This window comes from Vanessa tameamea, chromosome 5, assembly GCF_037043105.1.
Source record: "Vanessa tameamea isolate UH-Manoa-2023 chromosome 5, ilVanTame1 primary haplotype, whole genome shotgun sequence".
Taxonomy (NCBI): domain Eukaryota; kingdom Metazoa; phylum Arthropoda; class Insecta; order Lepidoptera; family Nymphalidae; genus Vanessa; species Vanessa tameamea.
In genome coordinates, this window is record NC_087313.1 from 4719761 (window position 1) to 4735164 (window position 15404).

A 15404-nucleotide genomic window follows, 5' to 3' on the forward strand; every position below is an offset into this window, starting at 1 on the left:
TTTGAAGGGTGGGTAAGCCAGTGTAACTATAGGCGTAAGGGACATAACATCTTAGTTCACAAGGCTGGTGTCGTATTAGTGATATAAGGAATCGTAAAATTTCTTACATGGTGGTGGTGACCACCATAGACATTAGTGGTCAGGTGGTCATTCGCCCGACTACCTATTATATAAAAAATATGAATTTTATTTGAGGAAAACTAACACTTCATATTGTTTGGTAAGCCTTTCGCTTACCACGGTTTTACGGAATATTGGAAACCAGAAACAGGTTTTATTAGACGCAAAATATTCTCTCTTAATCATATATCAGATCTTGTATGCGTTTCGTATTTTAAAAGTTAAAGAAAGAGAATATTTTAATACCTATTTCGCTTGTCTTCTTAACAAATGCATTTTGATGAACATAAGAAAGTGAGCATTTTAATCAAATCCGTTTGTACTTTTGGTTATTTATTATTTTATTCACTTCATCTCACGATACTCCTTACTAATAATATAAAGGCGAAAGTTTGTATGTATGGATGTTTGTTACTCTTACACACAAAAACTGAATGGATTTTAATGAAACTTTAAAATAATATAGTTTATATAACACGCAGGCATCAAAATAATATAGTTTATATAATTTATAAAGATATTGTGTGAATAATACCTGGCAGCCAATCTCCAAAAGGGAGAGCAAATCCGCAGGCGAATACTAGATTATGCTTATGCCAGATGCAATTTAATTTTAATATGAAAGCGTCTATCATTTTAAATAGGTTCCATAACCAAAATGTTTGCGACCAATGTTAAGTGTTAAAAAAAAAACTATGGGAAATAATAATATAATTATAAGCATCTTTTAGATTACATCAAATACTAAAAACATATTGAAATAAATTTACTTGTTAATTTTAAATTAAACTACTTAATATGTACTGCGAAAAACATCCAAGTATAATATCAGTCGCACAGTCTTTATTTATTTGAGCCTACTATAAATTTTTTTGAAGTGTTTTATTGTGTTTGTCGCCTCTATTATTTGACTGTTCCTCTATATTTGATGAAGTTGAGCTTTGACTATTTATTCTATTTATTTGTTGCGAAAAATGATTTCACTATATTTTGTTAAATTCAACTATTATACGACGTCTAAGATTTTTAATAATAACATTAAATGGTGATGTTTTTATATTTAAATTACGATAAATTCGTTTATAAAAAAACTATGCGCTATATATATTTATGATTTTAGAGTTAAGCTTAATAATAAAGAAAACATGCAGTAAATAATATGACAGTTCATATTCATTAAAAAAATATGAAATTTATAATATACAAATGATATTTGATAAAGATCAATACGGCTAACTCAATCGGTAGTTACATTGTAATAATATTTAACTAAATGAAACACTACCTTACTCAACGTTTGAAGATCGAAAAAGATATACAAATTTCGCAACAGATAAGTAAATATTGTCAAATAAAAAAACAATAAACGTATCTAAGTGAAAAATACAACAATAGATTGCGGTTAATATTGTAAATCGTCATATTAAACTGGTAGCAAAATCACATATCAAAACGAGATTTGTGCAATCGTTCATGGTGATCTCCTTCATTCATGGACCGCGTTTGTGGTGGTGGTGAGTATAAAAAGAACATGTTTCTGTTCATATCGCACACTGACTTCAACATATCGGAGACATGAGACACACGGTGAGTAGATGTTACAAAAGTGAAAATGTACACACGGCCTAATGTCAACGCGATTCGGGTCAACTTTCTGCCTATTCAAATAGTCAATCATAATGAGAATAATTTGTTTATTTTGTTAATGGATATGAACCATTTGTTTATAGTATAAAGATTTTTTTGAATTAATTCGTTATAAAATTGTATCGTTTCGTGTTTATGGTTTTTTTTATATGATTGATTATTGTTTATATCATTATTAATTAGATAATTTTGTTTTCAGGTAGTATTAATTTCGCTAGTAGCTGCTGTGGTGGCTGAGGCGCCGTACCACTTACCCCGTCCAGCGACACAAGCACCGGTGTTTGGTTACGCCCCACCTGCACATCATCCACCACCGCCGCACCATCACAGTCATCATTCTTCAAATGGTTACAATTACCAAAGACCATCAGTCCCACAGCCACCGCAATCAAACTATCGGCCTCAGCCAGTGCCCCAACCCCTGCCAGTGTATCAACCTCAGCCTCAACCTAGCCCGTCTTATGGACCTCCGCAACCGATACGTCCTCTCCCAATAGCTGTTCCTCAACCGCAGCCTGTATATCAACCGCAGCCTATTCCTCAACCCCAACCTGTATACCAACCACAACCAATTCCTCAACCAGAACCTGTATATCAACCGCAGCCTATTCCCCAACCACAACCTGTATACCAACCACAACCAATTCCTCAACCACAACCCGTATACCAACCGCAGCCTATTCCTCAACCCCAACCTGTATACCAACCACAACCAATTCCTCAACCACAACCCGTATACCAACCGCAGCCTATTCCCCAACCACAACCTATATACCAACCACAACCGCAACCACAACCCAGCCCCTCATACGGTGTCCCTCAACCAATCCGCCCTCTTCCTGCTATAATTGCTCCTCAACCTGAACCCCAACCTCAACCACAGCCAGCCCCTATTCAATATTATCAACAGCAAGAAACTCAAGGGTATTCATACCAGCAATCTGCTCCGAGTCAGTCTTTGTCGTCAGGTCAACAAAATGGCAATTCTGGCCAATCAAGCTATCAGGCTGATTTTGCCCAGTACAATAGCCCACAGCAACAACAAACACACAGTGAGGCTCTCGACGAAACGGTCGTATCACGAGTACAGAACATCATAAAAGATGCTGAACATACTTCAGCCAGAGATGCCGGATACCTGTCACTAGTTTCTGGTGTTTCTTTGGAGAACGCGAAGCCCAGTATCGAAGTTTTATCATTCGTTCACAACTCACCGCTGTCGACTGGATCAAGCCAGAGTTACAGCTCGCAGGTTCAATTCGGTGGAGCTAGTGAATCAGAGAGTATTGGATTTTTACCTCAATCTAAGCCCTCTTCATCTTATGGTGTGCCCCATTAAATTTAATGTTGTTGGAATATATATGTAAATATACGCTTAAATTTTTGTAAATAAAATTATCATTTTTACCGATATTATTTTTTTATTTCCAATATTAATCGATTGTAAAGTTATAAAATAAATATTTTAACGTAAAGCATGTAATTACATAATTTAATCCTTTACGTCCAGTTTATGTGGACATAATAATTTCACGAATACCGGCTTTTTGCGAGTTAAATCGTTTTCCTGTAAAGTAATATATATATATTGTATAATATGTTAATATAAAAGACACTTTCTTGTTTGATAAAAGCTCACTTACTAAGTTAATTGAATAATCAGATGTTTGCACGCTATCGGTAACAAATGTTGATACAGGTGGCTCGTGGTCTTTCGTATTTGGTTGAGATATTGGTATTACTGCAATCTGTTGAATTTAAATATTAAAAACTTGAATAAACGTGTTACATGTACATACCTAATTAAAAGACGAGAGATAAGCTTACTACCAAAACATATCAAGGGTAAAGAATTGAAGTAAATAAATCTACATTATTTATTATTAATAAAGTGTAATTATTCGCATCAAAACGAAAGATTACTACGATATTAATTCAGGTATTTTAATTATAATGTAATTTCCTTGACTCTCTCCGATCGTTTCGAATAGCTGTCCCATCGAGTTATGATTGCGCGGGAAAAGTGCACAAGTGTGTGCCATTACAGTTTGTGCACTCTGATATGTCCTGGACATTGGTGTAGTCTTCCTTGAGAATGGTTAGCCAAAGTAGGTCAGGAGGGCATCATCATCAAAGATAGATTTAATAGTGAAAATAGATCTACTAGAATGAAATAAGTCAGTACCTAACGCTAAACAGAAATACTTGGTATTCTTCTGTTCCGGTTTCAAAGGTAAGTGAGCCAGAGTAACTACAGGCACAAGGGAGATAGGATCTTAGTTTTCAAGGTTGGTAGTGCATTGGTGATGTAGGTAATAATTATCTTACAGCGACAATGTGTATGAGCGACGGTGACCATTTACCATTAGGAGCCATACTTGGCCGCCCGCCTGAATATGTCGCAAAAAAATCAATTTGGTGTTTTATAATGCATAACATTCTTAGTTTAAATATTATAAACATATACATCACCTTTCGTACGACTTCATATTCTGATTTTCTTTTGTAACAAAGGCAAGTATTAAGTTTATTTTTCTCAAGTTCACTGGTATTATTATCAAAGCTAGTGTGTGAACATTGACAATATACATCAATCCTTTTTTTATTTTCTACCGTTCGTATTGACTTCATAGGGAAAATTTGTCGTAATTTCTTTCGCTCGTTTGTGTTAATTTCGTCGACTTTATGCTAAAAACGGAACAATGTAATCAAGATGTATTATCCTTATTTATAATAAGAATTAGCATTTCTTTAACAAAGTACATTCTACCAAATTTAGAAAGTATATTTATGTATATTTTTATCGAGCGTAAATGTGTTAAAATTGACATAATCGCACAGATATTATTTACAGCTTGCGTCACGTTTCCTAGAAATGTTTAGAAACACGGGGAAAATTCTACAAATTTATAACGGTAACGTTATATTCCCGATTCTAATCCGATCTAAATTCGACTATTCGACAAAAACAATACTCAGCTGAATCGTAACTGGAGATCAATTATTCTACTAATTATATACACGATTCTTTTAGTAGAATAGAATACGGTTAAACGTCAACGATAACGTTTTGATTCGATTACGATAATATAACAATTATTTAGTAGAATTGACCCTCGGGCTCAAAATATTGTGATATGACCTTTAGTTCCTCATGGCTCGTGTCTTGAAGAACGTCAAAAGGTATAATGTATATTTCTTTTTCTTTAAGAACACTCGTCAAGCTTCTAGATGTGGGTCTTAGCTTCATGTGAAGAGCACTCGTGTTTGATATAATTGCGTTGTTTTGTAAATCAGATCTAAAAATATGAAAATATAAAGGTATAAATTTATACTCTTCTTTAAATTCAGTTTAAAAGCAACCTTTTTATATGTAACGTTTTGTAGATAAAAACATGTTTAAGGAAGTATTAAAATAGATTAAAAGCTTACGAATATTGCTTACGAAACAAAATTTAACACGACGCGAATAAATAATAAAAACATAAGAAAATTTAAATGGTTTTTTTTTTTTGATGTATAAATGTCAAGGCGTCATTTCGCTTCATTTACATTTATAATTTTCTAAACCCCAATGTGTAGCCGTAACCTAAATAGTTATCGAGTTAACTGTTAATTAGATTACATTAAGAAATTGATCAGACTCGCTTCTTTTGATTATATTTTATGTAATATACTATTAATCTCATTATAGATTGACTGTCTCGTTGCTATAGTAGCTAACTTATATGGTTGCCGATCTGCAGGTGGGTTTAAATTTGAGCCCGGGCCAGTAAAAAGTTACTAAAGTTATTTATTTACCTTTGACAGCATTCTGAAGTTGCACGGGATAAGTTTTTAGGCTTCAAAATGATTTTGATGCTTTGATTTGACCTACAAAATATTTATAGAATGAAATTGATGTCATTTTGCAACAGAATTTATTCGTGTTAATCTTAACGTAACGAATTTATAAATCGCGATTAATAAGATTAAATGTAAACGTATTTAAAATCATATTTTAATATAAAAATACAAATATATATTTTTCCTTATACAAGTGCAATGTATATACATTTTGTATGTATTCATATGTAAAATACAAAAAGTTAAGTTGATTTTTATATTATTACTAGCATCGCGCGGTTTCACTCGCGTTAAACTTTCCTGCAACGCCGCCATGGATCATAGAGTGATTTTAAAATAACCAACGGTCCATGGGGTCCATGTATCAAGAATTGCAATGGAGTATCGAAAACATTCTTTTTTTTTAAATCCATTTAGTAGTTCATGATATCAGTGGCTTTAAAAACGATTCAGCTTTTATATTTTTGTATAGGTGCTTACAATTGACATACAATATTCTACAATAGACAAAATCGTTCATGTTAATTTTTTTTCTAATATTGATCAGAGTTAGATCTTAATTTTGGTGCAGTGGTAAATCGTTATTTTGCCATCTAATCAAACATTAAAAAATATATCGCTGGATCGTTTACAGATAACAGTGTTGTCTCGTTACTCAAAACGTCGTAAGCGCTGGGAGCTTCATGGCACTTATGCTTTTCTTTCAACGTAGTGTAACAATATATCGTTCCTATAGATTTAACAGATTGTGGATGGCGCCGTCTTTAAAAGCTTTTTTTCTATTTTGTTATTACAATAATATTAGCTCGGTATTTAATCACTTTAACCACAAATAGTTTTACATATTTAACTACTGAATTTTTAATTAGCGACGTCGTCGAATTTTCTTAATTTTTAAGTCATACTTCGATTCGAATTATTATTAGCGCCGCCCTATATGCGTCCACACCGAATGAATGCCATTGACACACTAATGTCAGGTGAAAAGTCTGCAGTTCAGTTCGGTCGAACAGAGTGGTAGTTCGGAACGCCATATACTCGTATAGCGCGTACATATACAGATATATTTGGTACTTACTTTACAGTAAAATCGGTTTCTTCTCTTTTACTTGAAGATTTTCGGTGTTTATACCAAGGGCTGAAATTGATCAGTATTTATAAGTTATGTCCTTTTATAGAGTGATTAAAGTATGCTTTCCAAGACATTGTGGTAATGTCTGATGCTACTATTTTGTTAAATGCTCGATATGATGTTAGGGATAAAAATTAAATACTAAAATATTAGTATCTGCTGTGAGATAGGATGTTGGTCATACCTTCTCAATATTGGAAATTTCTTTGAACCTGGTACTTTATTGTCGTAACTGAAATTTTAAAAAAAGGTCACTTAACATTTATAAAATTTAGGAGGTATTATTATTCGATGGATCCTGACCATTTGTCGTCACTACTTTAAGCTTAAATGGAGGGGTAAATAGGAATGTTAGTAATCCCTTATAACGGGGCATTTCTATTATTTTTTTTAAAGATCCATTAAAAATAATGGCATTTCTATTTTTTTTTAAAGATTAGTCCATTTAAAAATAATGATATTTTTTATTCGCTCGCAATGGCTAATCTTTACAAGTACACAAGTTTGGCTGCAAATACAAGTGAACTTTTCTTGTCATGATTCTCATAATCTGAAAAATCGGAAAACAGACACAACCGGAGATAGGATCAGGCTTAGGACCAAAGACATAATTTTATTTTTATGATACAGGTAGGCAGACGGCTAAATGGGCCATCCGGTTTAAAGAGTGAGTGAGCCAGTGTAATTACAGGCACAATGGACATAATATTTTAATTCCCAAAGTTAGTGTGCGCATTAGCGCAGTGTCAATATGGGCGATGGTGACCATCTGCCAGATAGCCTGTTAGCCCGTCCGCCTATATATTCTATAAAAATAAAATGTTAAGCGTCAACATAACTATATATTATTTTTACGTCAAGTGTATTTTTATTTGCCAAGAATCACAAATTTACACCAATAAGGACTCCTAATTCATAAAATGATAACGTAAAAATTTCTGAAGTACCAGCTTAGTAATCACCTTATTATAAATTACCAATCACATTATACATAATTATGTATTTGGTGTGTTATATAATACATAGGTAAATAGCAAACATTTATAACTAAGTTCGTGATCGAAGTTATAAAATGTGTCACTTGCCGTCACTAATAATTTGGTGATTAACAACACATTTTACGTACATTTCAGCGCCACTAATTAACTCGAGCGTGGAGCTCTGATTCAAAATACATTGAGTTTTCTCGATTCGATTTGTGTCCTGATATTCATTATATTTCTCATCAAGCCACGTCGCGAAGCCTTTTAGGTCCTTGTTAATCACATTATTCGTTGAATTTGTCTTTTTAAATGGTACATGTTCCTAAAAATTAAATTAGGAAACATGTTATTTTCTTCCTAACATTATATAGAATTTGTGATTCAACTTAAATGTTTGATCCAGGTCTTAACTGAAGATTGTGGATTTAAGAAGCAAGCTTGATTGAGTTTTCATCCTTTCTGTTTATAATTTATCGCTTGCCTGGTGGTGGAGAAAGACATCGAGGGGAAATCGCATATGTGAGATGTAAATGTATTCCATGTATATCTACCGCATTGGAATAGCATGTTGGAATGCTCCTCCAAACCTGCTTCTCCAAAAGGACAATAATCTTTTCTATGACAGAGAATAGATTACACCAACTTTATTCTGTTATATAAAATAAAAACATTAAGGTGAATCACTAACGAGTGACTGACACCTAACCAGACGAGTTGACACAAAGTCCTACAAAATTATCTACTTTTCAGACTCCAGACTTTATTGAAGGCAAAAACTCATTACAATCTTTCAAAGCTCCCTTTTAAATTACACGAAAAGAATTCTTGCAGTCACCTGAGTGTACCAACGAAACGCTTTAACGAAACAGTTCGAATTGTACTTTTCATTTTCTCTGCTCCTTCGGTTAAGTCTTTTCGGCTTCTGCAAATATAAAATACAAATACATTTACATGAAACGATACGGAACGCCTTTTTAAAGTAATAAAAAGACTTAATGCAGTTGTCATACTTGATTTGTTTAATATATTAATGATATTAAAAGTGTCCAATTGTGGTCCGAAAGATTGTCATAAACACACAATCATTATGGGTTAAGTTAAAGAGCATGCTTGTTTGTTTGTATTTAAGGTAAATTTAGTCTATACATGCTAGCTCTTGAATTAATATACTATTTATGTCTCCTGATGAATCAACATAATAAAGGTGATATGGTGATTCTTTGTACGCATAAATTAATCGACTATTCGTTTCAAATAACATTCTATATATAATGAAGGTAAAGACCTTCACGGAAACAGACATTTTTCACTTTCATCTCTGTAGTGTTCTTAGATCTATGGAATCTATAGTTCGTTCTTTGTCTTTGTTGAATTCGCTCTTCGGCAGTTACCTTGTGACTCTAGCGACGGTAAATAATTGGTCACATATGATATCGAAAATAACTAAGTTGTTATATTTCATCAATTTAAGTTTTAGAATAATCTAAGATTCAATCATTTAAGTGTAATTGTTAAAGCCTTATATATTACTATTCTAATAACATATAATAACATATAAATATGTTTTTTTTTTTAACTCAATAGTAGCACTGTCCTCTTTTCTTCCAATATAGATATATTATAGATACGCATTGAAAATACATACTTTATGATTGTCATGTCACGATGCAATATCCTTTTTATTATCTATAACTAATGCTTTATATATGTCCAAAACTCTATCATGATATATTATCAAGACACGTTTCCGTATTAAACTGTTAATCCTACGGAAAACAATATCATAAGTAATCATACGATCACTTACAACTTGAGCATAATAAATGAAGGGATTCTCTAATCCTGGATGGAATTGCGTTCTTCGGTAAGAATTGGATCTAAAGCTTCTGTATTGTAAATATTCATCCTCGGACTCGCTCGACGACGTCGCTAAAAACATTAGAAAAATATTATTCATAAAAAATAACAGGGCTTTAGTATCGTTACATTGTCAATTTTTTATATATCAAAAGTGTCAAAACTCTGATTCTGACACGATGATGATAGTTATCATAAAAATATAGAATAACTAATTATTTTGAAAATAAATTAAAATAGAATAACCTACGCCTAAAATTCTTTTGTATTTTTTGTGGTTTATATATAACATAACTTGAAAATTAAGGTATGTTTTTCAAAATAAGTATTTGCAACAATCTAGTGCATGAATGTCTTGCCTTCAGGTCATCGGTCCATCTGACTGGAGGTCTTCCGACGTTGCATTTATCGATCTGTTTACTCCATTCTAGATCTCGTCATAAAGCTGAAATTTGGATTTTGTAAATTAAATTAAATTATTATATAAACAGGGTTCAATTTACAATTATTCATAAAAAAATATCTTTTATCATACTATGTAACATTCCCATTTTATTTCCGTACAGATATACACATTACATAAAAAAACAGGATATTTCCGAGTTTTAATGCGTGGCTGTATTGATTTATGTGTTTTGTTAATTATATTTGCCTATATGTAACTCGAGACATGGTAAAGTTTCTTTATTTAATACTCCTTGGATTTCATTGTTCTTTAAGCGCCGCGTATAGAAATCCATTATACACGATTGCAAAATTTGACGATAGCAAGAATAGAGGTAATTAATAATTTACTTTAAGATAAGCTGAAGAGTGTAGAATATCGACGCATCCCTATTTTTTTAAATTAATCATTATAAAGGTTGTTACAGTAAAACATACACTCGGTACAAAATAAATTTTAACAAATAGTCAGTTGTATGTTTTTTTTTTAATATCGTTATCTATATACTTACATGTAAGCGAAATACCACCAACTGAATCATCTTCGAAACAATAGAACCGATTGACTAACAGTGTAGTTACCGATTTCACGACGTAAGATTTTTGGAATTACAAATTCAAGAGTGGAAAGTGGAAGCTCTAACTTTTCCTTTTTATTTTTATTATTTTGAATCGTTTTTTTAAATACTAGTTGTAAATTTAGCGATGGCAACCTCTGCCGAAACACCCGCAGTAAATACTGCTACACTCATCAAGAAATTGTTCACACTATTGAATAGATTATGGCCCGGAGAGTGCTGTAAGTTTATTATCCTAGTATCCGCCGGAATTAAACCGCAGTTTAAAAACCTAACCTTAAATCTTTAGCGTATATCAACTTTAGTATCAAGACTCTTTATTAAATTGTTATTTTTTTCAGAATATAAATGTGGTGTGTATCAAAGTGTAACAACTAATTTGCCATGGGCGAGAACGAACACTGATAATGAAACATTTCATAATTTAAACATAACGGAAGCTTCCGCTAATGCTTATATGAATAATACTGATCAAAGTATGATTTATATATTTCGTATTTATGATTTCCTTTTGATATTAATAGGCGGACGGGGAAATGGCCTAATAATAATAGGAATGGGAAAATGGTGACAAGTGGCCATCATTGCCCATACATTAGCGCTGTAAGAAATATTAATCATTCTTTAATATACGAAACTGAGATGTTAAGTCATTTGTATCTGTAGTTATACTGGCTTACTTAACCTTCAAACTGGAGCACAATTATTACTGAGTACCGCTGTTTGACGGAAGAATATTATGTGATGAGTGGCCGGTACATACCTATACGGGCTTGCACGAAGCCCTACCACAAAGTAACGATTAACATAGAAACATTAAGAAAACATATTAATAACTTAAATTTTAATATCTAGTATATGATTGTCGAACTTTGAATTGCAATTGCTCGAAGTTTGAATAACTCGAGTCAGGAATTTATTTTGTTAGTCGGCCTTTATTCAGGCAAAGGTATCTCGACGATGCAGCTTAGTGGCCTTCAGAGTCTTAATAAGACTTTTTTGATCATACCTAGTCCGTCAATGTTAAATTTTACGTATTTTTTCATATGAAAATTGAATATTCTCGCACATGATTGAGATTTTTTAAATATATTTACAGTTACAGAAGATCCTTTCGATCAATTTCAAAGTTATCTCCATAAGTTTCTGTACGGTGACAACATAGAATTGGACGGTATGTTAATTCTTTTCCTCGATTGTTCATTGATGTCTTGTTACTAAATCCACCAACCCGCATTGGAGCAATCCACAACCCGCATTGGAGCAGCGTGGTGGAATATGCTCCAAACCTTCACCTCAAAGAGGAGGCCTTAGCTTAGCAATGGGAAATTTACAGGCTGTTAATGTTGTACTAAATCCAAGAAATTATTCGTTTTGCTTACGGATGGCGGAATTATCTATGCGTAACATAAAAGTGCCTCTATAAATAATGTTTCCTAACTTTGGGAGTCGCAAGTAAGTGGCGTAAAAAATTATAGGAATGATTTTTAGGGCTCGTTACTTGTAACTTGAAATGATTACTGTCGTACAATATCGATGTGATTGATATAAAAGAACCGCATTATTGTTCTGAAATATTAACAATTTCTATTTACACAGATACAGAAAACCCCAAAGTGCTTTTAACACATGAAAATGTTTCCGACAATTTGAGAAATTATGTCGCTGGGAATTTCATGAGGTTTGTAAATAATTTCATTATCTAAAGTTGAGTTACTTTATTTAAATTCTAAAATACAGAAGTATTAAAATTATATTGCTTTTCATCTTAGAGCTGAATTATTTAACAATAAAAGAGGCGTTCACCTCCCTCCGCTAGAACTAGTGCATCGTGGACATTCTGAATTAAATATAACGAGAGATTTCATGCAGACGGCTGTTAATGCATTCGCCATCTTTCTTTATGGCACTCTTTCGGATATAGCGCGATTACCAGCTGATTACATAATAAAATCTGTTAGTAAATTTCAATTAAAATTTCATACAAATTTTAGGTGACTACCAATTATTTCATACCAAACTTTGAATTTATAATTATTTAATATCGTTCGTATCACAAGGCAAGTCGTTATTAAAAACATCTTTAACTTTTAATTGTTACACAACGAAAGATCGATTTTTCTTTTAAGGTTGTCTCTCCTAATCCTGTTACCTTTTATATTAAGAATTACTATGGTAATTTAACGTATGAGAATTTGTATCGATAAATATTTAGACTGGCAATTTTATTCCTCTGATAAAATATATTTGATTATCGGCCTTATTTGGAATTATTACATGGTTAACACTCACACACACATTGACATTTTGCGTTGTGAAATAATTTCCATAGGCTCGTACGATTTCAATGATGAAGATAGCCCGAGAAAAGCTTGCAGCTACTTGGCTAGTGGTACGTCGAGGCAAACCTACCCGCTTAATCACGTATGATACCTTAGAACGGTACCGACCATTGTTTAAATACGTTACTGGGAGAGAAATGGCTAGACTTAATTTAAGCGATGAAAGGATTCTGACTTATATTGGCACCCACGCTGATCTGGACAGACATCAGGTGTGCATTATCAATAGCTTTTTATTAAATTATTGTGTTGCCTCCCAGACGAAGCAAATATTTAAGTGAGATAAATATAATCAACAACTAGTTAACATTACATTATTACCCGAGCTTGTAATTATTATTGAATAGAATCAAAATATATAAAATAATATTATTAATAATAATGTGTCATAAAATATATATGCTTCTAAGGTAGGCGTGGTAGCTAGTAAGTACATTAAAATAAACAAGTATTGGTCGGAGCCAAGATATTTAAACCTCATGAATAACTTACTGTGTGGAGTCCCGATGACCTTCATGAGAAAAATCCCTGAGAACACATACTTACAACTATCGCATCAGGTATCATTTAAATTACCTTGTAATTTATTAATATACTATACAAAAGAAAACGTATATAAAAACATTTCAGGTCTTTTATCATATTCGAGCATGTGATCCTTTACAACGTCGATTTTATTATGCAATGATGAGCAAGACGCAGGTACATATATTGTATTATTATAAATTGAAATGCTACATAGTTATAAAATCTGAAGTAAAAAAAATAATATATTCGCCCATTCGTATAATTGCTCTTATAATATTGGCAGGCGTTCGGCAAATCATACAGTTGGAATGCAAGAGATGTTTCGCGATTAGGCCTACTTTTAGCGGAAGTGGACGGTTCAGATTTAAGTGCTATTAACCCTGAAGCTATGGCAGGGATTACTGCTCAAGTAATATTATCAACTTATAAATTTTCTAATTATCTCCACAGACGGGTTTACCGTACCTTTAAATTCCATCTTTCTATTTATTTGATTGATTTTATTTTTGATGTGTCTGCTTTTTTTATTTCCAGACCGCACTACCCTACATTCGAAAATTATAGTTTATAATTTTAATTACATTTATTAGTTTTTTTTTTATGTTTGCGTTTTCCTTATAGTTGCACGCCGGTTGACTTAACTTATGTTAAAATTTGAAAATATTAACATTAATTTGCTACGATTCGTTTTAAGGTGATGATGGCAATGTCACCGCTAAGCTTGCAATATTTATCGGAATTGCAATTGCAATATATTGGACCAAAGCCTCTAAACATACTCGCCCGAAAAGTAAAGGCTTATTACGACCAACTACATTCCAACGACAAAGGAATCCAAAAGATACCCGATATATTGCTCTACGTTATTATATTTTTGAGTAAAATATACCAAGAATATAATTAAGGGATTGTGAAAAAGGTAAATAATAAATGTACTATATTTGATTGATGTTATATTGCTTAAGCAAGGACAAAGCTGGTAAGTGAAAAGAGTAACGCCCTTCTTCGTGAATTTTCGCTTGCAACTGAAAAATAAGTAAAATCGTTAATTTTCATTGATAATAATCAAATTGTACTTTAAGTATTTAAATTAAATTAATTAATTTTATATAATAGCTGGTATTAATTGTTGTATCTGTTAATTTAAAAGGAAAAAAAAGGAAATTATTGTGTATTTGTTTGTAGACGCACAAACTTACCACAACATTACACCATTCCGTCTGAGTAGACTTTTCATCAAATGTTTTGGGGATCAATATCGGGACAATTGTATGTACAATATTCACGTCATCTTGTAACTCAGATAGTAAATTTGATTTAGTGTGTATTTCTATTTTGTTTTTGTCAATTTTACTTGACTTCAAGCCTTCGTCACTAGAACTAGATAATGACTTTTGAATTCCCTTGTCGACCGTTTCAACATTTTCGTGATCACATTTACAGTTGCTAAAAAGAACACGAGCAATATATACATAATAGAAAACTTTTTATTAACCGACTAAACCCAAGAAGGAGTTGGTTATCAATTCGTTTTTATTTTCGTGAAAGATCTTTTTTGTTTGGACTATTTAATTTGAAGTGGTTTTTTTGCACACTCTATAGTATCTTTCAAATTATAAAAGCTTTCATTTAATATTTTTATAATAAATAATTTTTCTATATACAACAATTTTCTATGTAGACTTAAGAAAGTCATGACAATTTTATGTTACCTTTTCATTAAATGCTCGTTCATTTCTCTCGGTAATATGAAAATATTTTGTCGATGTGAATCTTCTTTTAGGAGTTTTGGATAAAAGTTGTCATATGTGCAATGAACGAATATATCTTTTAGGTCATCATTGCTAGGAACACATTCTTCATGTTTATTTATGTTAGATTCTTTAGATTTTCCATTTAGAAATAAGCAATTGTTTAAAGTTAGTAT

The 15404-nt window shown here is 32.2% G+C and overlaps 3 protein-coding genes across 3 annotated transcripts; 2 read left to right on the forward strand and 1 right to left on the reverse strand.

Moving 5' to 3' along the window:
• The first annotated feature begins 1695 nt into the window (after nucleotides 1–1695).
• LOC113392613 (uncharacterized) lies at nucleotides 1696–3178 on the forward strand. Its single transcript, XM_064220788.1, has 2 exons — nucleotides 1696–1707; nucleotides 1967–3178. Exons 1-2 carry the CDS (start codon nucleotides 1696–1698, stop codon nucleotides 3104–3106), a joined length of 1152 nt encoding a protein of 383 aa, XP_064076858.1. The 3' UTR covers nucleotides 3107–3178.
• Nucleotides 3179–3259: 81 nt separating this feature from the next.
• On the reverse strand, nucleotides 3260–9696 carry LOC135194811 (uncharacterized). Its single transcript, XM_064220789.1, has 10 exons — nucleotides 9536–9696; nucleotides 8564–8650; nucleotides 7872–8050; nucleotides 6930–6977; nucleotides 6692–6751; nucleotides 5569–5640; nucleotides 4910–5066; nucleotides 4240–4455; nucleotides 3411–3515; nucleotides 3260–3334 (listed from the first exon to the last, which is right to left on the reverse strand). The coding sequence occupies exons 1-10, from the start codon at nucleotides 9683–9685 to the stop codon at nucleotides 3260–3262; spliced, it is 1149 nt and encodes a 382-aa protein (XP_064076859.1). The 5' UTR covers nucleotides 9686–9696.
• Nucleotides 9697–10734: 1038 nt separating this feature from the next.
• On the forward strand, nucleotides 10735–14381 carry LOC113392612 (uncharacterized). The gene is made up of 9 exons (XM_064220790.1): nucleotides 10735–10828; nucleotides 11707–11781; nucleotides 12207–12288; nucleotides 12380–12563; nucleotides 12940–13161; nucleotides 13360–13509; nucleotides 13580–13651; nucleotides 13761–13886; nucleotides 14172–14381. Exons 1-9 carry the CDS (start codon nucleotides 10735–10737, stop codon nucleotides 14379–14381), a joined length of 1215 nt encoding a protein of 404 aa, XP_064076860.1.
• The last annotated feature ends 1023 nt before the right edge of the window (nucleotides 14382–15404 follow it).